Below are 27,690 nucleotides of genomic sequence, written 5' to 3' on the forward strand. Positions count from 1 at the left end.
GCACCGGAGTCCCCTGGAGACTGAAGTGCCTTCTCCATAAGGAGGAGTTTTAACTCCAGCTCCCAGGTTCTGCAAGACTGCATCTTTAGCTGGTGGCAGGGGAAGCATTTCTGAGGGATATGGGAGTCTCCCAGACACCAGTCACAGTGGGAATGCCTGGCAGTTATGGGAATTGACTCCTTGCAGGAGAGACATCTCTTGGAGCCCAGAGAGTTGGGCATACCCCTGGGGGACATGGGGCTATCACCCTCTAGCAATGAGGAATGCAAAAGAAAGGTCTTCTTTCCTACTCTTCTTCTTTTCCTCTTTTTTTGTTAACTGAAAAAACATAAGAGTCTTCTAAATGCCCTCTCCCACCCCAGGGAGGGGGGAATCCCCCCAGACAGGGCAGGAAATTTAAACAAAAGTTCTTTTTTTCTCCTTTAATCCCAACCAAATAAAAAGGAAATGCTAACTTTTAAGGAGAACAAAAGAAACAAAAACAAATACTACTTATGCTAATGATTCAGATAAGGAAGGGACAACTGCTTGCTCTGTTTGAGGCCAAAGGTGGTTGAAAAGGAACTGAGCGGGGGTTCGCCTGCGCAGTGCTAGATAGCTTGTAGGCAGACCATGAGGGAGGGAGAATGCATGTGTGGGCTTAATGGACACTGCTACCAAAAATCTCTGGTTAGAGGCGCAGATACACCTACAATGGAGCACTGTAGCGGGGTGGTCACCCGCTCCTGTCCTGAGGGGTTTAAAGACAGCCCTGGGAGAGGGCTGTTGCAGGGGAAAGCAGCTACTAGACTGATTGGGGAAGCAGCCGCAGCTGGGCCACGCCCCAATCAGACCTTAGCTGGCCCTATATAAGAGGCTGGGAGCCAGAAGCTCCTCAGTCTCTCTCTAGCTGTAGAGGGAGACGGACCTGGCTGCAGGGACCTGAGCAGAGTACCTAAGTAGAGCAGGGCTGGGGAAAGGCAGAGGAGCTGGGAGGCTCCAGCCTGGAAAGCCCCAGGCTGCGGCCTAGCAGAAGGCCAACGGGTACTGGGGGTTGCAGAGGGCAGCCCAGGGGTAGGCAAAGGCAGGAGGTCCAAACCCAACCTTGCTGGTGATGAGTAGACTGATATTGCAATCTGCCCCAGGGCCCTAGACGATGACTGGCAGTAGCCTTATACTGAGGCGAGGTGGAGATAGTGGGTGGGGGTTCCCCAGGGAGGGAAGACCCTGAGAGAAAGGGGTTACTGCCAAGGGGGCAGCACCCCAGATAACGGGTCACCGGGTCACTGGGAGGGACACGGGGGCCAAGCGGCAGCGGGACACTGGCCTGCAGAGGGCGCTCCGGAGGCTGGATGAGCTAATTCCCAGAGACGACCAGCCAGAGGCGCCGCAGGGGTGAATCCCACTCGCCTACAAGCACCCATAGGGACACTACTCGAAGAAGAAGCAGTCTTCAGATTAAGAACTTTCAAACAAACAAAAGGAGCTCTTTTCTTGAATACAGGCCAAAATTAGTAGGCAAACATGTTTTTAAACCATATGTGAATCACAAAATATATTCACAGTACATGAATAATTTAGCAACATTTAAGAAGAATATAGCGATCATCAAATATAGCAGTTTAATAGCCAACAAGTTGTTTCCCTGGGATTTGGGAGAACTATACCCTGAATTTGTAGTGAGATGAACTCTTTGATCTAATATATATTAGGATTTTAATTTAAGATATATTAAAGAGGTTATTTGGTAAAATAACACTCAAGACTGGCCTCAGGTAAATTGCTTTACCCTAAGCAAAGATAGATTTTGGTATCTTCCCTACTAATTGCTCCCTGTCTTCCTTTTCCCACCAGCTCACTCAGAAACGTACGAGGTCCTCTGTCTTCATTTCCTTCTCAGAACAATCTCTCAGCTTCTGATCAGTCATGTGTAAGAAGTACTCTTAAAGTTCTTGAACACACTCCGGAATGCTAAAGATTCTTGGGCATATGAGAGGCGGACACTCATTGCTCATGACTAAGCAGAAACCGGGATAACACCTTTTAGAAGGGAGTTGGTGGAATAGACCATCACCAGAAAAAAGTATGTTGGAGCTGGCCCAACTGCAATGGCCAGTGCAGCCTGAGCACTATTCTAGTGTTTCTTCCCCAGACATATTGCCTTAAGTACCTGACTACTTAGCCTATGCCTAAGGCTACTCTTGATTATAATGATAAATGAAGTATGAAAAATGTTCAGGAAACCCTGTCATCACAAGCAAATGAAAAAAATATAAAATAAAAATACCATTATTTTCTGATCACTTCATATAAATGTATTAGTTACTCCCATCTTAACTCCCTCCAGCACAAAAATGATAATATTTAGAAAAAGTAGAAGTACAAGGAGAAAGAGAATAATATTTCAGTGACTGTATATTTTTTAAAAGTATAATAGTGGTCATCTTGAAAAAAATATAGCTTTTAGGTTTTTTTCCTCTGTGGACTGAGATTGTGTGACAAGAGTGTATATTAAAAGTTCTACAATCAATTAATCATTTACTGCTAAAATGGCACAAGGAAGTGGGTGTTTGTTTTTAAATAGAACAGTATGTGTGCGCTGGTTGTTTATGACTGAGTGTGGGTAACTGCATTGATTAAAACAGTACATAGAGCAGACAGGCCAGTGCAAGTTTCTCAGGCAGCTCTGCCAATGCACCTCAGTCTCAACATGCAACAATCCACTCTCATTGGAACAGAGGCTGCCAAACAGGCAAAGTCATGTGATGGTTTAGAGATCATATAAAATTGACTACACAGTTTATGAACATTGGTTGATCACATCCGATGTCCTGATTATGACAAAGAGGTCAATGCAGCATCCAAAGTTTCAGATTAAGGTGTAACTTCCCCAGATTGCATCAAGTCAACTGTGCTGTACTGTTTACAGGGTGAAGGCAGGGATGGGATATATTTCCTGACCCCTTCAGAAAATTATCTCAAGTCACAGAATTTGATTACTTTCATTTACATAACTAGACATTATACTCATAAAATTATCCATCCCTTTAAAAAAATCCAGTTAAAGTTTCTTTCATTTAGAAGGGCATTTAATCTCACAGGTTAATTATGTGCAATGTCAAATAGCATTTATTTGTTCTAAATTTGCCAGCTATTAATTTCATTGAGTAATTCATTAGCCAGAGAAAAAGGAAGGCCAGTGTTTTTTTTTTTTTTTTTTCACTATCGCCTTTGTAATTTGGAACACAATTCTTCTCCTTTCTAAACTAGAAAAATCTCAGTTTTAAAGCTACCATATTTTAATCTTGCCATATCTCTTTTTCTGCCCTTCAACATTTTACTTACTGTAGAATTTTCTTAGGGCCAGAGGACCAAAACTAGACCATGACTCCTGAAAGAAGCATACCATTATCCAATGGAATTTCAATGTTCCCTTTTCTATCCAGTGAGCATTCTATTTGCTTTATTAACTGCTAATGAACATTGGATACAGAGCTTCATTTGATCCTCAATGATACCTAAATCTTTTTCCTTAGGGGATCTAGCAAGTTCATGGCCCATAAGTATATATAATAGAAAGTTTAGAGTATTTTTGCCAAAGTGCATTTCATTGCATTTATCCAATTTGAACTTCATTTGCTGTTGTGCTGCCCAATCTCCCACAGCATTTATACCTATCTGGAATTTTGCACACTCCTTCACATTTTTTATTAATCAAAACACTTTAGTGTCATCTGCAAATTTCAACAAACTTTCATCCAATTCTCCAGTCAAATCATTAATTGACACTACTTCCAAAGCTGAAACCTGGAGAAACAGGTATTAGAGGAAAGATAACAAATATTTTCACTCGTAACCTAAGCAGGGATGAGTCCTATAACCACAGATCTGAACACCCTATCATTGCCAATATGGGAAATGCACATCCTAGTCAGCAGGGTTGGATTTTGATGGTGGCAGGAGCAATAAAGGCACCCCTTTGGCTTAGGGAGGTCTTTGGGTCAGGGAAGCATCCTCATCCTGTTCCCCCCCTCCCCTCACTCTGCTGCTTGGATTTGGGTGGTGCCTGGTATTTGTGTTGGGTGGCGAGGGAGAAGGGTACATATCGCAGTAGTGTCTGGGATGGGGCAAACTTTGGGCCATGGTCACTGACTGATTTGTTCCCACCACCCCATTTTGGACCATTTAGGGAGCTTCCTGGATTTGAGCTGCCAGCTTCTGATGCCCTTAAGTTCCTCCACTCTTTCCTTCCTTCAGATAGATTCACTGGATCTCCTGGGATGTCAAGGGCTCAACTAATCACTTTTTTCAGGCCTTCAAGAGTTTTTCCCACAAGGCAGAACTGGCAAAATGTTTTGTGGGTGTTTTCAACTTCCTGACACAAAAGAGGCCTCGCTGATTCAATTAGAGTACTGATTAATGCAAATTGTGGCAAGTTTCTAGTGAAGATTGCAGGGTAGCAAGGTCATTTTGGGAACCTTCCAATTGTGGAATAACCAATCATTGTTCTGGGGCATTGGCATGGAATGGCGGATATATGCATTCTTCAATGTTTGTGCATCTTGAAGCACCTCTTAACTCAAGTCTCCAATTTCCTTCAAGGAAAGAGGGGAGGAGTCTGGTTTTCCATGTCAGGTCCCATTGGCTGGCTGTGACACAGGGGTGGCAGCAGGGCCGGCTCCAGGCACCAGCTGAGCAAGCTGGTGCTTGGGGTGGCAGATTGTTGGAGGCGGCATTCCGCCCAATCCTAGGGTGGCACGGCCGCTTCTCCTTTTTTTTTTTGTTCTTGTTCTACTCCGGCCGCCCTATAGGGGGCAGCGGCGCGGAGAACCAGAGTGCCCTGCAGGGCAGTCCTCTTCCTTCCCTCCCGCCAACCGGAGCGGAGCCCTCGCGGCAGGCAGCAGGAGGCGGCGCAGCGGGAGGGGCCGCGTGGCAGCGCCCCTGCTGTAGCCCTGGCCGCTCCCTTCTCTCTTTCTCCCACACGCTCCGTCCCTCTCCCCCCCCCCAAGCCGGTCCCCCTGCACCCGTGCTCTGGCTGCGCCGCAGGTTTTTGTTTTTTTTTTTGCCTGGGGCGGCCAAAAAGCCAGAGCCGGCCCTGAGTGGCAGCGTCTCATTTCTGATACATCCTACACAATCTGTTTTTGTTGGGATGGAGTGCTGTTTTAACTCAAGTTCAGTAATTCTATAACAGGGATCGGCAACCTTTGGCACCCTGTTCTATAATAATTTAATTTTATAGTAAATCAATGAAGTTGAAGCCTTTAATCCATATTTTTATGTCTATGCCTCATTGCTCTAGTGTTCAGGCTGGATCCAAACTTTGCAGTTTGGGCCCATTACTTGATCCATTTATAAAGATTTATTTAATTTATTTAATGCCAGGTTTCCAGAAATGAAAGAACATTTCAGTACCCTAATGTGTTGTGCACATTTCAAAATATCCGAAAATATACACTTGTTTTTGATTCATTTGGAAACATAAATTTTATTTTTCTGTCAATGGGAATAAACCTTCAATTTCAGTGGCCCATAATTTTATGTCTGTTTCAGTATAAAACTTGAGTTCTATAATGACTGCACCAGTTAAGGTGGGGCAGAGATTGTCTGGGGCTTACCTGGGAAGGACAGCTCTGCTTTATGCGGGGGGGGGGGGGGAGGGGGGAGGGAGGAAGGAGGTCAGAAACTGCTGTAGAAAATGTGCTCAGTAGTCAGCTTTGCAGCAATGACTTCCCCCTTCCCCCCCCCCCCCCCAGGAATGTGAGGTCCGAAGGGCATAAAGGTACGAAACCTGGGTTGGGCAAGTCTCTTGGTTCACTTATACAGCCCTCGATGGAGGGCAGTTGTTGCAGTACTGGGTCAAGGACAATACAGCTGCCGGTGCTCCTTGACGATCACACATGGGACAATGGGTTCTTTCTCCCCAGTAGGGCTGCTAGGCAAGAGGCCATTTGGAGATGTCTGGGAACCTGGCTGGGTTGGGGGGGGGGAGGGGAGGCAGCCAAGCAAATTGCTGGCACCTCCTTGTGGCAGATGTCCAGTACAGGTACTCCATAGGGAAGGCAGCCAGTGACCAGATAAATGGCCTGGTAAAGGACTTAAAAGGAGGTACTGGATAAAGGAACAGAACGGGGGAGGGGTTGAGGACTCCTCTAATTGGTACGGGCAGGGAGCCAACCTTCCCCCATCCCGTTCTCAGAGCCCACCTTAACCCTCTTACGAGGGTGGTGGATGGTAAGGTCCAAGCCATGGGTCAACTGGGGGACCTGGATGGAAACAAAGGGGGCTGGCAGAAGCCCTGGAGAATTGATTTGAATAAACATGGATTTGCCTGCACTGTACACTTTATCTGCTGGGTAGTCCCAGACATCTATATAATAAAGTTGCAGCCTGATTAAAATCCATAACAAGTTTCTCCTGTCCTTGCGGTGTACCCAGACAATTCCCCCACTGGTCTGACAAAGCCTAAGGTGTTTATTGTTGTTGAGTATTTTTTGTTTACTTTATTTTTTAAACTTCATGACATGTTGCAAAGCCCACCAGTATCTAAGTTATTAAACTGAGAGGGTAGCTTGAGTGGGTTGACCGTCTTTTACTGTTACATGTATCTGACGAAGCGGGTATTCACCCACAAAAGCTTATGCTCCAATACGTCTGTTAGTCTATAAGGTGCCATAGGACTCTTTGTCGCCTTTTACTGTTTAGGAACTTTTCTTTGAGTTGACTTTTCTTTATTAAGTTAGTTATTTGTCCTAGTTCTCTCCACACTTCAAGTTCTAAGCATGCATCTGATTCTTAGGGCAGGAGGACCCTACCCCCATCCCAGTGGCAAGGGATTAGCAGACAGAGTTCAGATGGAAATTTTTGAGGCTTTTACATGACTAGACATTCATCGGGAGGATCTGATTGGAATGTATTTATATAACTTGAAATATAGGTACCGGTACATATATACTAGAGAAAGAAACACAAGTAAACATATTAAATGAAAAGCAGGATCCAAAAAACTACTTACAATACGAACAAGCCAGGACAGCGTAGAAGTAGATGTTGAATAATGGGTGTTGTAGTGATAAGGTGGAGTCTGATCATCTTCCCAAGTCTCGTAGCGCTCGGCATAGAAAACTGCTCTCTTTGGGTTCAAAGCACCAATGGGCTGCAAAGAGATGAAAAGATGAATAATTATAACAGATGAAGGGTAGTATGCTTTGGATCAGTGTGTCACTTTTATTCTGCATACATTAGCTAAGATTCACTATATATGAAATTCAGCAGCCAAGTGTAGATAACTTATTCCACATTGTGCTAATCCATTTAGATTACTGAGATGGATTTGGAATTTTATTTCAAAGGCTGGATCTACTAAAACTCTCATAACTTTTCTTTTCTTTTCCTTTTATTAATTGACAAATATATGTGATCCACATCTGCAAAGTTTCAAAGACTTTCTTGAAGTCAGAGTTGTTTCCCAATTAATGCAGTAACATTATTCTGGAAATACACTTTTAAATGGCATTTAAAATGCATTAAGACCAAACTAATATTTCTGTTATTGTCATTCACCATAATGATACAGCTAATGAAAAGTGACTTTCGCTCACACGGGATACTTTGTAATGCACATTTCATGATGAAAAGATTTCACGCAGAACTGGTGGGTGGTGTTTTGTGATCCTAAACAGAAATACTTGAAAACATTCATAGTCCTGCAAGACAGCAGCTACACTCTGACTGAACAAAACCAGGCTTCACAGAGAGAAACCAACAATCTTCTTACTTAAAAGAAATATGAATACTTTGTGAGTTTTAATTTCTGTCATAATTCTTTGCAAAATATACTTGTTATGGCTGCCTGTCTATATTATGTGGCTACTGTGGGAAAATATAGAAAGGTACTGGGATAAAGAAAATACATTGGGATGGAATATATATCAAACTGTGAGATAATACATGTAAAGTGATCTTAAATATGTATTTTTCAGATAAGATGTTACTAAATTATTTATCTAAAGTATTAACTGTAACAACAAAAGCAATAGTAATCTGCTAAGAACCGTCAAGGATTAAATTTTAGTATTAAAATTAATAAAATGTGGTTTCACGTTCAGAGGAACACACATTACTACACACTAGGATGAATAGTTCCAAAACGTATTGACATTTTTATTTATTAGAATCCCAAAAAACTACTTCATGTACATTACAGTGATACAAATAATTAAGAGTTTTGGTGTTTTTATAATAAACCCCTATTAATCAGCGATTTACAACTTGAACATGAGTATTTACTCATGGATTTTGTAATATTTTTCTCAAAATACTAGAAGTTGTTCAACATTATTTTGAACTAATCAGCACATTTCAATATATACTCAATATCCAATATTTTATATCAAAGCTATAACCTCAAACTTATTTTACTTTATTATTACACTTGTATCTTTTATAGAAAATTGGTCTGACCATTGGAAAAATGAAAAATGTGTGCTCCAAATTTCATTCTGGAGCATATTTTTCATGGTTAGTTTAAAGTCATCTTACATTTGGAAAGAGTAGACTATCAAACCAGTACGAATGCCATCATCATTATGTTATGTATATCCCTAGAAGCTATTACTAGCAGAGTTTTAATTAAGTATTTACTGGTTCTGAATTTCCCGGGTCTTTTGAGATGTCTGCGTGTTAATAAGACTGAAGTAGAGCACATTTGTTTCACAATTTACATAGTGTAACTAACTTCAAAGATAGTTAATATTGTTCAATTCTGCGAATAATTATACTTCGAGTCAATGCTGTACCAGCATTTTGGTTTACCCTAAACATTCTGAGTGCTTAATACTTTGCTGTGTCATGGGTATGCTAATAGCTTTCTCATATGTGTAAAATGTCTGAGTAATCCCTAAGGATCAGCCTTATCTGATACAGATTGCACTGCAAGGCCTCACATAACATTCTTGAAAGAGAAGCATGACCATTCCCTAATCTCTTCCAGGCGTCTTCTCAACTACTGAAAAAAGAATAAAATAAATATTTACATTTTTATTTTACTCATGTGTCATCAGTTATTCAATCTCTTCAGTCTTTTACAGTTTAGCTCTTGTGTCTAAAGAAAATGCTCAGACATTGTTACAGTATATAATTTGCAAAAATCTTTGCTTAAACAATTAATTTCTAGAAAGAGTAACTTACTAAATGACTATTTTCTTTTCCTATTGATTTGACATACTATAAAACACACTTCCAGTCACCACAGAACTTTACTAATTCTCACTAATGTCCGGGGTCACTTTGTGATTAACTGAATTCTGCAAAAGGGTGAATGAAATAAAAATGTACTGACTAGGAGCAATCTCACTGCTGCCAGTTAGGGTTCACTTCCCAAATCCCTATGGCTATTTGAAAATTTTAAAAGCTTTATTTTCAATTGCAAGGGTATAGTTGACGGTGCTTGTTAACAATCAATGCTCATTCCTTCTGAGAAGCAAATACAGAATGAGTTAGTGTGACAGGATTTTGTATCTTCCACAATGTAAAAGCCAGTGAGAGTTCTTAATCCACTGTAACAGCACTAGCAAATATTGGGAGCTTCAAATGACAAAGATGTGACATATCAAGGTTTTATTATAAATATGTGCAAGATGGCCTAGTTGGGAGTGAATGTGTCTAATGGTTAGAGCAGGTTGGGAATCAAAGCTCTAGAGTTCTAATCCTATATTTTCAACTGATTTGCTGTTGCATAGCCTTCACCAAATGAATCACAACCTCTTTTGCCTTAATTTCTCCATCTGCAAAATGGGTATAAACACAAGGACTTTTGTGAGACTTAAATGATGCTTGAAAACTATTTTGAAATATTTTAATGGAAACAGTTATACATTAGCAAGATGCTATTATTCTCTTTAATGAAGATTTACACCTATATTTCAAAGATATATTTTTGATGTGAGCTTCTATGTTTTTGTCACATTTAATGTAAAATGTACTGATGCTTCCATTTCTCCAAGCAGCTGACAATATGATTTCCAAGCATCATAGAAAACATTGATGCAAACACCACTGTGCTTCTGCAGTCTTTTAGGCTGAAGAAGTGATATTTCAATTTAGCAGTCTGATATTAGCTATAAGGTTATACACTATTATTTTCATGTCATAAAGAGACAAGCTACTGCTTCTAGAAGATACATATTCAATCTACTTCATTAAATTAAAAAGCTGTGTTCTGAAGACTACACTTATTCTAATCAACATTCTTTTCAGACTTAGAATTCAGTTTTCTTTCAATTACCTTAGGATTCATTGGATTGGGAGGATCTGAATCACACATAATGTGTTTGCTGAATAAAATGGATAATTTTGGCGAAACCCGATTGTCACTTCCTGCATGAAAAACCATGGAAGAGAACTTCTCATGTAGAAATCTCCATGAGGAATCCCTTGTCCCAGAGAGGGAACAAAGGATGGAGGGAGAGAGATGGGGTTTGCTTCCATGTGGAAGGTGTCAACTTGACTCTCACTCTCTACCCTTTACAGGTCACAGATTGCAAGGTGGAAGGATGGGTTAGTAGTTGGGGAACTAGCCTACTACTCTGAAGACCCATATTCAATTTCCTACTGCATTACAGACTTCTTGCATGGCTATGGATGAGTCACTTGGTCTTTTTCTTTGCCTCAGTTCTCCATCTGTAAAATGGGGATAGTACTTCCCTACCTCAGTTGGAGGTGCAAAGATAAGTCCATAAATACTTGGGAAGTGTACAGATTATGCCGTAATGGGGGTCATAAAAGAACCTTGACAGTTGACTTTGTGTATTGACAATGCCTCCGTGAGCTCTGGGGAATGTGGCTAAGCACTCCTATACCTTTCGAATGAGTATAGAATAAGCTTCTCACTCTCACTAGGCCATCTCTGCTGACCAGTGGAGAAGGCACAGCAAGGACATGGCCCTGACCATATCCCTCTCATTATTTCCCTCTTTGGGGATGCTAGCACTGCTGTGAAAACTACCCTTGAGAAGTTCTAATGCTTGCTGAGTGTAAGAACGGGATAGTTACTAGTCTAGATGATCTGTGCAAAGGGTACAGTTCAGAATCATCTTAGAATTTGCTCCAGGTTAGAAATCTGCCATTTATTTAAACAAATTTTCTCTTGAAGAAAGTCTCTTGATTTTGCTAACACAAGCTAAAATTTTCAGATAAATCTGCAGAACACTTAATGAAACAACAAAAATATGATTTAATATCACTTCCATCCTTAGATTCACCTCCCCCAACATGTCTAATAGTCATGCAGAGAGAGATTACACCCCATAGCTGCATATGTGGCGAGGTCCTCCAGACATGGATCTCCCCTCACCGCACAAGAGAGGAAGTGAATGGGATCAGTAACTTCCTAGGCATTGTCCCTACCCCAGATTTCACAGAGAGTATCTACACAGCTCCCATTATTATGCCATCTGAGCATCTCACAACATTTAATCAATTTATCAGTAACAGCATCCCAGTGAGTTAGGGAAGTAGTATCTCCATTTCACATACAGGTCACTGAGGCACAAAGGGATTAAATGACTTTCCCAAAGGTCACTCAGGACGTGTAAGGCAAAGCTGGGAACCCAAATATCCTGAGTCCCAGTCTAGAGCCTTAGATGCATGCCTAGTCTAGCAGTCTAATTTACTCGGGCTAATTCATTGTTCTGACACTTCATGTGAAAAAATTTATTATAGAAATTGTTACAAAATGGCCATTTCATTGAAATATATAGTTTCCTTTGTTTTATAAAAAGAGCGTCTTCATATTTCTTTAACTTTCTATGTTTAAAAACCTCTTCTGCATAAGGTCAGATCAAATAATATCTAATTATTCACTCTACATGATATGTTTCTAAAATCTACCAACAAAGTAATCCACTATTTTACTACAGCCAAAATCTTATCTCTGCAAGTTTGTAAAATAAAAGATACTATAGCCAACTAATGTCCAACCATTTTACTTTTAATGTACTATACTGCACAAAAAGCTGGTTGTTACAACCTATTTTAGTCAACACAATTTGTACTGATTTTTTTCCATTAAAAACAAAGTGAGTATTTGGTTTAACATCAGAAAATTGCTGCTATTTGCTCCATGGCATGTTACCTGGATAATTGACTAATCTCTTTTGGTTTTCAGTCTTTCAACCAGTGTATTGCTGATAAATTTAATGCTTTTATCCATTGGACATGTTATGCTAACTCATGTGGTATTTATAGAAGTACATTCCTCACTACAGTAGTGCCAAATTTATCCTCTTATTGGTTTGGTCACTAAAATATTGCTGTTATATGGTCCTGACCTACACAATATCTATTTTATTTATTTATCTGCAGTTCTAATGCATGCAACAATGTGGTATTTGATTGCCGAGGAAATAATACCATGTGTAGATTTAATCTGGCTCAATCTAAACAGTTGATTTTTTTTAATTGATGTAAACAACGCTTTAAGGTAGAAAATTTTAAAACTTAATTGAAGAACTTAAATGCTAAAAACTACTTTAAATTTATCCAAAAATATAAGCTGTTTTATGGCTAGTAGATTAATAAATACTTTTTTCTTTCAGCATAACTAATTCAGATTCTGAAGTATAGGAGTTTTGTTCAGTACATTCATTTTTAAAGTAAGAAAGGTAAATGCTTAATTTTATGGCTTATACAAGACTGAAATTTAACTCATTTCCCTGTTGGTGGTATATTTACATATTGTAAAGGGCAAAGTTAAAAATAAAATGAAGAAATTTGTGCAGCTTAGGTCTGGTTAGAAAGGCTTTTGCTAACCACATAAACTCCATTATATAGTATATAGACATTTGGCAGTATTAAGAGTGGTTTGCCTTGAAATACTCACACTTGGGTGCGTTCATTTGAATTATTACATTTAGAAGCCTTGAGGCATTATCACTTCCTTTTCTTAAAGTGGCACAGTAATATGGGAAAGTGGTTATGCTTATCATTATCTGTCAGTCAAACACCTTCCGCATTAACAAAATATAATTTTTCCATTCAATGAATGGGCGTGTGATGGCTCATACACATGTCAATATTAGTAGGACTTTGCCTTACGAAGAAACCATTTTATTTAACAGGATGCATGACTGGAAGTAAATGACGAAAAATTCCCATTTACACTTTAATGAGCAGGGACAATGTAGCTTGTCAAACTCATGCACTCACTGTAATTTAGGAATAAACGTCATATAATTTTACACAAACAAATCACATTAAATTCTAAGTGCTATCCTTAAAGAAATTCAGTGTACAATATGACCTGAACACACATTTCTCATGTGAATACTCACTGCCACTGGTATTTTTGCATGGAAAATCTCAATAAATGAGAAAAGAAACAGATCACCTGATGGTTTGGTAGTGAAAAGATAATCTATGTATCTATGACAGCCTCTTTCATTAGCTTTTCATCCTGTCAAACAATAAATATAACCTTTAACCTTGTATATGTAATGAATAAAACTTGAGCTTACACTGCCTAATCAAATGAGGGGTCCAATATATCTTACAGCTACAGCACCTTGATTGCCCCTATGCCCTTTTTTATAAATCTCCAATTAAGCATCTAAGGGAAAAAAAACAAGGGATAGAAAATTTGACAAAATACTATGAACAAAGAGAATGTGCCTATTTTTAAACTAGTATTTAAATCTGATTGTTTGTGACTGGACAAGCAGTTCTTTAAACGTACGAAGATACTATAATGATAGATGCAATACAGCAACCTGAACAATACAGAATGGAAACACTGACATATAATGTAAGCTCAAAATTATTTTGTTTTATGGAAATGTAAATATATAACTATGGTACTAAATAAATGTAAAAACAAACATGACTTACTATAATACTATTTATACTTGTCACTTATATGGTGAGCAAATTACCCATATAAACATTATTTTCCACAAAATATAAAACATTAATATTATATAACATACCTGACTCAAAGCAACAAAGATATGGAAATGTAAGGTAGCTGAATTTTTATTTCCTTGCTTTTGTGGGTTTGTGACAGGTATGTTAGGTATGTAGCAACCGTAACTGCTTGTGGAAGAAAATTTTAGGGTATTAATTTCCTATACTTTTTTTTTAAAAGGATGGGGACTTAGGCAACAGGGTTGAGGGCAGACCTGTGAGAAGGTAGAAGTGCAGCCGCTACCAGAGAAGATTTTATCCATCAGTGGCTATGCAGGAAGTCCTAATGTGCCAGCAGCAGTGCAGGAACACTTCTTCGTTGTAGATTAAAATCTGACAGAAAGGGATAGCTCCTGATGGAGAAGATTTAACATGTGCCCAGCTCCCCATCAATCTGACCTGTGTGCATAGCACATAACCTTTCAGCTGTAATGTGAATAATGACTAAAAATTAGCAACTCAATTTTTTTTAAACCTTATCCATTGCACTAGACCTACTCAGGATCCACCTCTCTACCAAATTTTGTGGAGACAGACAATGAAAGTAGGATTGCCAAGAAAAAATTTCAGCCACAGTCCAATGACAAAGACTTCCTACTGAAAATGTTTGAAGAGTAACGAGACAAAAACTACACAGAACATTCAAAAGACACAAAAACTAACCATGTGTGAAATTTCACATTGGCTAGTCAACTACCTTCACAGAAAAATAAAAATCTATGCTCCATTTTAAGACCATTTTGAAATGCAACCTATTTAGTTGCTACTAGGCGCCACCAGAATAATGTGTTAATGAAATCTTATAATTATTTTCCTTTTATCCATAAGAACCCCAAGTGGTTTGCAGATTACATATAGGGATGGCTTTTCCACCACTGATTACACCCCACATCTTGGTTGCAATGCAGCAGCTATTTGGCTTCAGCAACACTATATACAATGAATTTCAACAGAGGAACTGCTGAGCACTCTGAACTTTTCCAGTTTGAACTATAGGGTAATTTTAGATTAACAGGATATAATTATCCAAATTGGGCAGTATAGGATTCTGGGGTAAAGTATTATTGTGAAAAGTGGGAAAAGATTCTTTAATATGAACACAAGTAGTCAGGGACTTGCTTTTGAATCTCCTCTAAAAGAACAACACAGCACTTCCTAATACCATAAAAAAATGCTAATTCACTAACAAGTCACTACTGACTCAGAAAGAAAAATGAACCTACTAAATCAGTAAGCTACTCCCTGTAACACCTATGTTCCTTGATGGGATCCCATCCAAATATGGACTCAATCAGACCTAAATTGTTTTAAAAAATCTCATGAAACCATACTCTGGAGTAATCTCAGTGCATTGTACTATGCAAACTGCTGCATGCTGCTGCAAATATTAAAAACGAAATCTGAGAGATTTTGAAAGATGAAGACTCTTATTCATATGTTTTATCATTATCATAAACAATATTGAAAAGTGAAAAACTATTTTCACTTTCTTGGGAATGACTTGACATACTGGTACTATCAATGCTGATATCCTACTATTGTAGATTTTGTTTTCACTCTTGATATAAATTACAATCTCATTATATACTTGCAAAGAATTTCTTTGGAAAATTTTAAATAATATTGTGAAAGAGCAGAGTGCCCTGCATAACCTGAGGCTAGACCTCAACCAGTTTGTTTAGATCTGGCCTTTTTTAAATTTAATTTAGGTATTTATGTTTTTTAAGAAAAAATGGGATTATATGCAGGTTTACCATTGAATCAGTCCCTCCAGCTGCTTTATCTATCCAAGTACTATCCATACATGCCAAGTACAAAATTAGTCTAGACGTGTCATGAGAGCAGGCTTCCCAGCAAGATTACAGTACTTCTGGCTTCTAGGGGTACTGCAAGGAAAGTCCTTCTAGCATTTATGCTTCCAAACCCCTCTGGATCAAGGAAATTCAGAGATTCATGGAAATGAAATAAATATTTAAAAGTTAACTACATGTGTCAAGATATGTTTATTTCTATTTATCTTTCTCTCATTTTGTAAAATTGCTAATAAAATATCTTTTGTTTACAACTATTTGGATGAGATCTTGATATCTAGGCATACACACAGCTACCCTCCTGTAGCCAATCAATAAAGGACATAAAAACATCATAATATAAAGATTCAATCTAAAACAGAAAAGTCTTATGTAGGTGACATCCTAAAAGGACAAATTATGTGCCATAGAAATCACCTTCTACTTATGAAATTATTTTGTCATTTACTCTTTTAACGTGCCGTGTAATGGCATGTGAAGTAAGGAAATCTATCTTTATAAACCTGAACCTAAAATAACACAAGCGCAAAAATGGTTCTGACACAAGTGCCAAATGTTGTCTTTAACAGGGCATGTTGGGACTTTATGCTTGCTTTCCTAAATCTATATTTGAATTTTTACACAAGTCCATAGGGCTGAAAACTAATGATTTCAGGAGCTATGGAAACCTTCCTTTTTATATTTACAGAGGTTTAATATGTCTCAAACTAGTTTTGCCACTGCGCTCATAAAATACATCAGACACCTTAAAAATAAGTTCCCATTTAACACTTATTTGATATAACAAAACAATACCAACCTTCCATAAGAAAAAATATCAAAATAACTTATAGATTCATAGAATATCAGGGTTGGAAGGGACCTCAGGAGGTCATCTAGTCCAACCCCCTGCTCAAAGTAGGACCAATCCCCAGACAGATTTTTGCCCCAGATCCCTAAGTGGCCCCCTCAAGGATTGAACTCACAACCCTGGGTTTAGCAGGCCAATGCTCAAACCACTGAACTATCCCTCCTCCCATATGCCTTCATAAAATAATTATCTTTTCCGGCCAAACTTATTAATTCCACCTATTTAGTAACAAAAATTTAAAATATTCTATTTCATTAAGAAGTTTGGCTAGATTTCTTTAACATAAATGGTTGAAAATTACCTTTGAAAGATCTCTGAAGTTGCCTGGTAAGGTCAGGTCCAACTCCTCTGATTCGTAGTTCGTTAACACCCACGGAAATACAGGGTATTGGTTTAGATCATTGTATGTTCGTCCTGATGAAGAAAAAACAATCTTGTAAAAGTTATGAAATATTGCCTATTTATGCTACTGATAAACAATCCAGTAGTAAATTATCTTTATATTTGTTGTATCTTATGTTCCCAATTATCTGCTATTATATTAATACAGTTATCACCTGAAGGGAAAAACATGCTCCCAGTTGCATGTATGTGAATTAAAATTGAGAAGACAGCAGCCACATAGGTTATGTGTTAGAAGAAGAGATGAATGTTCAGAGTTGGCAAAAAAACAACAACCACATGCCACTTAATCCTATTTGATAGCCTCCATTAGTGACACTAAACAACATTCTTAAACATCTGTTGAAATTTAAAGTTGGAAAAATCATTTTTGTTTTCACATAAGTGTATCCGTTGTGAGGAGTGTGATACAGATGGTAAGTAACAAATAAAAGAAAGGGGTCCAAACTGTAAAGTTCAGAACTGGATCTAGTCTCTTCCAAAGTTTGGGAGTTTGAATCTCAGGTTTTGAGGTGTGGGCCCATCTCTCATAATACTGGTTTATTCTAAGGGTTAATTGCACTCCATCTCCCACGATGGTGGAGGGTGCCTTTCCAGAGAAACAGGTGAAATTCCATTGCAATGGTAGGAATGGGACTGGAGGTAAGTCTGGCACACTGCCTGCCCAGCATGAAGCCCTGTTCTAATGAGTTTTTTAACATAGTAGTGCAAAGGGAGTAGGAGATCCGCAAGGAACTAGGAGGATCTGCTACTATGCAGATTCTCTTATCTTCCCACCACTAGGTGTGTATCTAAGCCCCATGGAGGCTCCTGCAGCCTGCAGGCTTAAGTAGCTTCTGCAAAGCAGCTCTGTGCTTGCTTCTCAATTCAGGGACAACTGCGCTCCACTCCTTGCCCCCAGTATATGTCCAGCATCCAGCCCATCTACTCAGGCTGGGTATTAGGCTCGTGATTTGAGCCTTAATAAATTATATATTAACCTCTACACGTTGGACTTAAAATCATAGAAGAACATTGTGGAGAACTATCTGGACTACATACACAAAGTAATGTCAATACCATACGCTGTAGTTTAATCTAAAGCATTGAATGGAAGGAGGGAGGGAAGGAGGAGGGTATGTATAGGTGTGCATGAGTGTGTTATAACCTAAGATATCAACCAAACTTCTATTACAATAATGTTGATCTGGGCACGGTGGCAAATGAGAACAGACACAGGAATGGATTTTAAGCAGCAGCCCACAACTTTATTAAAATTAATGTAGGGGAGGAGCCCTATCCTTCCTGTCACACATACTCTCAGGCACTTTAAATGGTTCCAGTGTGGAGGTTACAGGGCTCCTATCATATAATCCATAATTCAGGATAGCTTCTCGTCTGCCTATCCCAGGACTCAACTCGCTCATCTGAGACCTACCACCCTCACCCCCAATCTCACGAGTGGAACAGAGGGTATTAAAGGGGGACCTCATCTTGTGAAGATCAAGGTTTCCCCATAATCCATGAGCACAAGGCCCAACAGAAAAATCCTAGGTCTTTTACTTTTGGGAATCATTTAAACCACACTGGAAACTGACCACAAGTTGCGACGAACTAACGCTGCTACCACAAATTACTAAATCTTTATTCCTATTTAACTTAACTGCGCCTCCAGGATGCTGAGGGAGAACGGTTGCTGAAACAGAGCAAAGGGAGACTCCACATGGCCAGGATTAGGGTTTAAACTAACGAAAGGAGAGGGGCCAATCTGCTCCCTTTCTCCCACAGCTGGTCAATGATTAGCTAGAGACTCAGGAGGAAGAGGGAATACCCCTGCATCTCCCCAGTATGTATTCTCCTCCTCCCATCATCTGGAGCTGTCTCAGTCACCACCGGCCCTATCAAGTTTCCCATCTGTTGAGATGGGTGGGTGGAATTTGTTTTAATGTTACTTCCTAACTATTGTCAAGATTAAAAATCTCCTCAAAAAGACTGAACTTTACTCTAGCCCCAAAGCATCTCCCCCAAATCTAAGAAACAAATCCCCATTACCACAAGTAAGCAGTTCAAATTAGCAAAAGCAATTTGTAGATCCAATTTATAACAATAATTTGCAGTTAAAATCAATCAATTGGAAATTCTGAATGAATTGCCAACTAGAAGATGATAAATATGAAAGAACCTTATATCCATGTCAACTAGTAGCTAGTAGTAGTAAGAAAACCCTCAATTATATGAAACATTAAAAAAAACAAGTCTCTTAATCCTGCACCAGCTCCCATATTGACTTACTGAGAATCACATAATATGCAACATGATTCTTTAAAAAAAATCATGTAATAAATACACGTGTGTGTATGTATGTATTAAATTAACAGACTGAAATAACCTACGTTAACAATCCCCAGTCCTGCTGCAGATTTACAGCCCTGTCTCACTAACTGCTTCCTTCCAGATTCTGGACAGATTCCTGGGATACAAAACCCGGCACAGGGAAACACAGGCTTCCTTGTTCTGGGCAGTTCTACAGAAAAATCATGTCTGCTTTAGTGAAATATAAAACTTTCATTGCTCCACAAACACCCTATATTTTCAATGAATGTTGATGAACAACAAGTATGTCTCTATTTTTACATACAGTCTCACTGATACCAATAAAAGTAGGTATTAACAGTTTTTGTGTTATTTTGTACTTTTAATAAATCAGTGTTATATCAGAAAATATAAAATTAATTTAGCTACAAATAGAAATTGGAAAGGAAAATTGATCTAATGCCTATATATGTGCAATGTACAAATAAAGAGGAAATAAATACAAATATAGTTCTCACATAATCTCAACAATTACTGCATCAGTGAATATATGCTCTGATAAGACTCCTAGAGCAGATGAACATTTATCAAACATATGATTCAAGGAGCATACAGGAATTATCAGCATAAAGGAGAGAGGGGAAAGGTGCTCAGTGGCTAAAGCACAGGAGTGAGTATGAATAGTCTTAGTTTTTCCTCCCTGCCTTTGCCAAAGTTTTGAAGCAACACCTTGGTATATAGTTGCTTGACTTTACTGTGCCCTCATTTTCCACATTTGTAAAACGGGATATTAATTTCTCCTCCCTAAAAGGGTTTAATTAATTAATATTTGTAAAGCTCTTGGAGATCCTCAAATGAGAACATAGGAACATAAGAGTGGCCATACCGGGTCAGACCAATAGTCCATCTAGCCCAGTATCCTATCTTCCAACAGTGGCTGGTGCCAGGTGCTTCGGAGGGAATGAAAAGAACTGGCAATCATTGAGAGATCCATCTCCTATTGTCCACTCCTAGCTTTTGGCAAAGTAAACAGAAGCGAGGGGCACTGACAGAATGGGGTTGCCATTGATGGACCTATCCTCCATGAACTTATCCAGTTCTTTTTGGAAACAAGTTATAGTTTTAAAAGAAAGGTGCTGTAGAACTGCAAAGAATTTTATTATTTTAAAATAAATGTGCTGATGTTGTATTCCCATATCATAATCTTGATTGAAGCCAATGGGACTACTTGCATGAAATAGTTAGCAGTTTGAGCCTGATGTTGGGCCATCACAGGAATTTTTCTCCCTGCTTTCCTCTGAACTCTCTGTACTTCAATACTACTGTACGGGTTGTTCTTTCATAAATGAAGAGGAGTATAATAATGCATATCATAAAGCAACTCAAGGAGCAAGACTACAATAAATGATAAAATATTTAAAATAAAATAATTTAACTATTGAATACATAAAATCACTCATATAATTTATTCTAACATTTATTTATACATATTCACTGAGAGGTAGTATGGCCTAGTGGATTAAGAAAAGAATCGTAAATCAGGAGACCTGGGTTATGACTTGCCGTGTGGTTTTGGGCAAGCCACTTAATCTTTTTTTGTTTGTTTCTGATCTGTAAAACAGGGAGGATAATATTTCTGTCTCACCCTCTCTCTGGTGTGTTGTATTAATTAGTTAATATTTGTAAAGTAGTTGAATATATAAAATACTATATAAACACTAACCATGGCTGATATAAATGTTGTTATTTATAAAAGGTTATTCAATATTCATTCAACAATTTTATACTATTAACATATAAAATAAATTGGATAAATGAATGTTAATATACATTGTGACTGTAGACATAGTATGTACAAGATGTTATAGGGTACTGTATTTATGGATATCTGGATGGACAACAGTGATTTAGTGATATTATGGGATTATATATCTATAATTCTAAACATGCATAAATATCACTCAACTCCACAAGGAACAGTCTCCTGATTGATTTTGATCCTGCTATTATCATTTACTGACTATAAAGAGCAGACAATATTTCATCATAATACCACTTGTTTGGTGTTTGTACATAAGAATTGCCACTGTTTTGTTGAATAATTATAAAACATAAACCTGTACAGCTTTTGGTAGACATTGTACCTTTTCAGCAGTTGCAGATTTTTCACCAGCTAAGCTTTTAGAGATTAATGTTAAAGACTGAATATTAAATATTGCAAGCCTATGACACTAATCTACTTGAACAATAAAACTGAGGTACAGTAAATGAGATCTCAGAAATACTGGATATGTTTCTTTATTAAAAAAAACTTTTTAATTAAACCATCCAATTTAATGTTTTTATATGGCACTTTAGTTTTGAAGGTAAAGTGATTTAGAGACAGCTGACAAAGAAATTATAACTGCAATTCCGTGGTGAAAATGTTAATGACAGCAAAATATTGTTTAATTAGATGATTGCAGCATCTGGATTAACACTCTTTAAGAGCGATGTTCCTGTGCTTGTCTGCTTCTTCACACTTTACAGACATTTTGTCATCTCTAGGTCATTAGGAAAGAATTTTTAATGATTTTTCTAGAAGCAAGCAGTTCGAGTTACATCTAATTAGATGACAATAATAAGCCCAACACATGCAGTAGCTAAATATATACATAATTAACCAGTGAGGGCTTGTACATCACAGGATAAAAAAGTGGAAAATGCTAAACAGGAGAAAAGAAGAGGAAGGGGGTAGAAGTTGGTCTACATTCATTACCTGGATGTACCATTTTCCCCCACAAACCTTCAAAAAAGAATAATCCCCAGTCTTTACAGGAAATCATTTAAAAGGAACTCTGTACATAAGTACTCCCCATATTTGTTAGAAGACAAGGCATACAGAGATTTTTTTTTAAATGTACGGTAATTTACATACCTTAAAAAAAGCAGAAATCAGTTAAAAGTCTGGGAATTAGATTTCAAATTTAATACGTTAAAGCCTGGGCACCACAGAGAGACCACAGCACAGATTTGTAGTTATAACACTCTCTCCCCAATTCTGATTCTTGTATCTTACTGTTTTCTGATTATTTGAAAGGTTCTCCCACCTATATTCTTACCAAGTAAGAATAGTAAGAAAAGACTTTTTTGTGTGTGTGTATCATCTAGAGTGTTCAGTTTACACACATTCTGTTAATATATCATAAGGCCTTTTTTCCTGTGAATCTGGAGAAAGAACACCAAGTCAATTAGCATAGTTACTACTCCTTCAAAACTAAGGAATCCTTGAGAAGGGGTTGGAGGGAGTTTGACCAGGAAGACTTATGTCTACAAAACTAGGACAAAAACCAGGGGCACGTATAAAACTGAGACTGATTGATAAATAGCAGAGTGCAGTGTTTACCTTTGGAGAAAAAAATCCAAACTCCCTTAAAAAAAAACAAAAAAAACCCCAGAGCTGTAAGCATGATGAAATATGCTCAAGTCAGAAGAGAGGGCAGGGAAGAGGTGAAGACCTTAAAAATGAATAAAACGTCAAGAAAATATGCGGCTTGGAGGTTACAAAGACAGGTTGAAACAAGATGTTGGAGATTTTAGAAAATGAAGAGGGCAATTTTGAATTGAATTTCCAGAGGGACAGGAAGCCAGAGAAAGTTATGGAAATCACGTGTCCTTGAATGCGAGTGCTCTGGACCACTTAGGCTTAGAGAACAGTGATTTAGGAAGAGAGAACTACAATAGTTGACACAGACAGTGATTAAGGTCTGAGTAAAGATTGTAAGAGAAGCAGAGTTAAAGATGAAAGTGGACAGTGTTTCAGAGGAGGCGATAGGCAGACTTACAGATAAGAAATAAAGTGGCACAATGAAGGCGTTTCAACAAAAAGTAATCAGTATATGAAGGATTGATAAGGAAATTATGCAATAGCTAGGAACTGAGAATGTGAAGACAGGCATATTGTTTCATCAGGGAGAGAGTTGAGGATCAAGTTGTAGATTTTGGTGTTTGGTTCAGTGATTCTGTTGCAGAGACAGCAACCAATTATCCAAAGCTAACAGTATTACAAGTGGGCAAAGGAGATCTTATGTAAAAGGCAGAGTCACAGATGTCAAGAGAAAGGAAATGGGTTTGTGTCAGAAATCCCACTGGTGAATGTATCCAGCAGTTCCCAAGGCTACTGTGTTTGAATGATGGCAATGAAGGATAATATGAGAACATGTGGATGATTTCTTATGGTTTCATAAGGTGCTAGATGCCAAAATTGGTATAATGGCAGGAAGAAGGATAAGCTACAAAAGAGTGGACAAAAGAAGTAACAAAAATACTTGCTAGTTGAAATCTATTGTTTGTGAGAAGACGAAATATAACCAAAAGAGCCTTGAACTATTTACCAGGATACAATTTGGCAAACATCCATGCCACTTAAGTGGCTAACGTGTGACTCAGATGAAAAGAACAAGTCAGTTAGCAGATGCACAGTGACAGAAAAAAAGAATTAATGGGGGGTATATCTCTCAGTGGTTAAAGATGAGGATATTAAACAGGATGGTGCCATTTACACAAACAGCTAATGGTCTAAAACTAGCCCATCACTGTCTGCATGAACATTCTGGGTAAAAAAGCTTACACCTTTAAAACAAATATTTCATATTTGTTTCCACTGTGAAGGACTATATATCTAAAAGTAAAAGAGAGTGTTAGAAATCACACTTTCAGAGAGAAAGCAAATAAAATATGCAATGTCTCTATTTACCAAGACATCATCTTTACCACAAGATTTTATAATTATATTAAATGTTCCAAAGTTGCCTATGAAATTGCACACACCACATTTTGTTTTAATTGACTGACTCACAGAGCTTGTTGAAGGTGCTCTCCTGCCAGCATTGTATATCCCTTTTGCTTGAACCTTGTGCATTTGGACAGTTATCATCTCTACTGTTTTCAATGTAGGGAAAATGTTTTGTAGGCAAGTGCATTCCTATATGTTTTTAAGTCTATAGTTTCTTTTTGAACTGAGCAGTTGATTAGTCTGTCAAAGATAAATTTTATTCTCTCTTTCAAGACATAACATTGAGAACATTCTATGAGCAGCAGAAGAGAAGGCAGAGAATATAACCGCTTTTGGAACTGAAATGTATTCTGTAAATTAACAGTTTTGCTACTTACTAAATGAACTTTCAAAATGTAAGAAAGCAAGATAAATATGATTTCACAATGATGCAGATGCATTTGTGGTTTTTCATATGTATTTTGCATGGAAGGCCGCGCCTATTTCATAATAATGTTGCACCATTTGACAGCTGTTATAGAAGAGATTAAGAAGATTTATCATGTCGCAAGAGTTATAGGACTATAAGAGGTGATAGGACTACAGTGTATGAAGGCTGGAATGAGCCATTTTCAACAAAGAAAACACTAGTATTTGCTCCCAGCCCTGTAGGAGGGATCTGGCATTTTCTTAGGTACCTTTGTGGGGGGGAGGGGGCTAGGAGACGATATGGTGGTATCACATTTCCAGCACAGCACAAAGGCTAACATTACTCAACTTGGAAAAGTGATTAGAGAATTTGTAGATCATTAAGAAAGACTCTGGCAGTAGTTCCAACCAATGCAGACAGGTTTCAGAGAAGGAGCAGCTTTAATTAATGTTCTGCATGAAACGGGAAAGCTCCTCAAACATTAATTGCTTAACACCCTATTCACATCCTACTCTGGGTAGTGTGCACAGGAGCTAATGAAGGGAACTCATTTAACATAACATGCATTATGGTCTTCTTTGAATCCTTTACTAATCAGCACATTGGCTCCCCACGTGAAAAATACAAATTGTGTTAACATGTGTGGCATCAAGACGTCATCAGCAAGGGTGAGAGAGTTAAGAAATACATTAGTCAATCTAAGATTGACCAAAAGGATCAGGAAACATAGCTTATCTTCTTCTGAAGACCTAGATCTTTACACAGGTTAGGCAATATTACATGCGGATGAAACATCCCTTATCTAAATTTTAGTTTGAATGTCTGTTACAGAAAGGCTTAATTAAAGTTGGATATTAATCATCAAAATGTGGGAAACATTTGGTTAGACAAGAAGCACTGCATCTACTGCACAGTGAGATTGTGAGGCTATGTCAACACTGGAAATTGAACGAAAAAACTTTTGTCTTTCAGAGGTGTTAACCCTTCCCCCCCCCACTCTGCAGCAAAACTTTTGTCTTTCAACAAGCACCAGTGTGAACAGTGCATTGTCGTCAGGAGCGCTCTTCTGCTGACAACGCAGATTCCACTAGTTGGGGGTGGACATTTTTTGTCTACAGGAGAGCCGACAAACAGCGCCTACACTGCATGACTTTTAGTGGCATGGTTGAAGAGACACAGCCATGTCACTAAAAGCTGTGTAGTGTAGACATAGCCTGAGGCAGACAGAATTTGCAAGCTTTCAGAAATCTGATGAGTTCACAGCTGGGTGAGTACAGGTGTGTCACATCACAAAAAGACACCATCAAAGTAGCGATCAATTCTGTGTTCAAAAAAAGGAAAGAAGAAGACAACAGAAGCACACAGACAAGCAAAAATAAGAAAAACAAACCAGTATTTCTTCAAATCTTGCATTCAGTAGCAGCTGGGTATCTAGAGTGTAAATGTAGGGCCACACTGTTACAAGGGAGTTGAATGATGTGAAACCAATTACAGAGAAACCTTCCTTAAGTCCCCACCCAAATGACTAATAAAAAAACCCTGTCTAGCTGAGGTAGTCTTTAACTACAGGTTAAATAACAACTTTACTGGAAACCCTTGGGATACTTTAAAAAGGTCGTTGAAGTTTGGACCTTGTCTACTGAGGAAGACAACTGTCAGTATAAGTATCACTGTGATTTCTATACCACTTCAGACATAATCATGTCATCCAAGTCTAGATGTGTTGGTGATATCTGTAAGCATAAATGAGTGGGAATTTCAAAACTGATTAATAATGTACAGTGATTTATCAAGAATATGCTTTAAAAAGGAGCTTTGGAGTGTGTCCCCTATCATTCTTTGACAGGGTAACAAGCCTTGTGTATGGGGGGGAAGCGGTAGACATGGTATATCTTGACTTTAATAAAGCTTTTGATTCCATCTCGCATGACCTTCTCATAAACAAACTAGGGAAATGCAACCTAGATGGAGCTACTATAAGGTGGGTGCAAAACCGGTTGGAAAACCGTTCCCAGAGAGTAGTTATCAGTGGTTCACAGTCATGCTGGAAGGACATAACGAGTGGGGTCCCGCAGGGATCAGTTCTGGGTCTGGTTCTGTTCAATATTTTCATCAATAATTTAGATAATGGCATGGAGAGTACACTTATAAAGTCTGCAGACGATACCAAGCTTGGAGGGGTTTCAAGTGCTTTGGAGGATAAGATTAAAATTCAAAATGATCTGGACAAACTGGAAAAATGGGCTGAAGTAAATAGGATGAAATTCAATAAGGACAAATGCAAAGTACTCCATTTAGGAAGGAACAGTCAGTTGGACACATACAAAATGGGAAATGACTGCCTAGGAAGCAAGTATCAGAGGGGTAGCCATGTTAGTCTGTATCCACAAAAAAAAAAAATGAGGAGTCCGGTGGCACCTTAAAGACTAACAGATTTATTTGGGCATAAGCTTTTGTGGGTAAAAATCCACTTCTTCAGATGCATGGAGTGAAAATTACAGATACAGGCATAAATATATATTGTCACATGGAGAGAAAGGAGTTACCTTACAAGTGGAGAACCAATGTTGAAGGCCAATTCAGGGGTGGATGTGGTCCACTCCCAATAATTGATGAGGAGGTGTCAATACCAAGAGAGGGAAAATTGCTTTTGTAGTGAGCCAACCACTCCCAGTCCCTATTCAAGCCCAAATTGATGGTGTTAAGTTTGCAAATAAATTGTAGCTCTGCAGTTTCTCTTTGAAGTCTGTTTTTGAAGGGTTTTTTTTGTTGAAGAATGGCTACTTTTAAATCTGTTATTGAATGTCCAGGGAGATTGGCCTGAGGAACATATTAGGGAGGACCATCTCAAGCATGAAAATGAAAACTAAGTCAAGTGGTGTGTCAACTGCAACACTGGAGTACAAAGTGACGTTGATATGCTCGGTGGAGTTAATTTTATTCCCAATTAGAGCTCATTGGTGTGGGATACATGAGAAAGTTTCCGTATGGTGAGATTCATGAGCAATTTATATGATATGCTGCTGGAGAAATAACAACCACCAATGTTCGGTACATTTTTTGTATATCATTCAGAAAGCTGCATCTTTTTTACATTTCAAATCACTCTTGTTACCAATGTATAGAAAACAGGAAGATGGAAGTGGGATTGCCACAATTACTGTTTAATTAGTGACAAATGCCAGAAAAACTCTTATTTTACTAATAAAGAATGGAT

The 27,690-nt window shown here is 38.3% G+C and overlaps 1 protein-coding gene across 3 annotated transcripts in view; it reads right to left on the reverse strand.

The window, feature by feature from the left end:
- NBEA (neurobeachin) overlaps positions 1 to 27,690 on the reverse strand; it is an 817,568-nt gene that overhangs the window by 117,820 nt on the left and 672,058 nt on the right. For all 3 annotated transcript variants that reach the window (XM_054015304.1, XM_054015305.1, XM_054015303.1), the window contains exons 45-46: positions 16,898 to 17,010; positions 6,992 to 7,132 (exon numbers count right to left, since the gene is read on the reverse strand). In XM_054015304.1, coding sequence (XP_053871279.1) covers positions 6,992 to 7,132; positions 16,898 to 17,010 — 254 coding nt within the window. The remainder of the gene's footprint in view (positions 1 to 6,991; positions 7,133 to 16,897; positions 17,011 to 27,690) is intronic.

The sequence above is a fragment of the Malaclemys terrapin genome, chromosome 1 (assembly GCF_027887155.1).
Source record: "Malaclemys terrapin pileata isolate rMalTer1 chromosome 1, rMalTer1.hap1, whole genome shotgun sequence".
Classification (NCBI taxonomy): domain Eukaryota; kingdom Metazoa; phylum Chordata; order Testudines; family Emydidae; genus Malaclemys; species Malaclemys terrapin.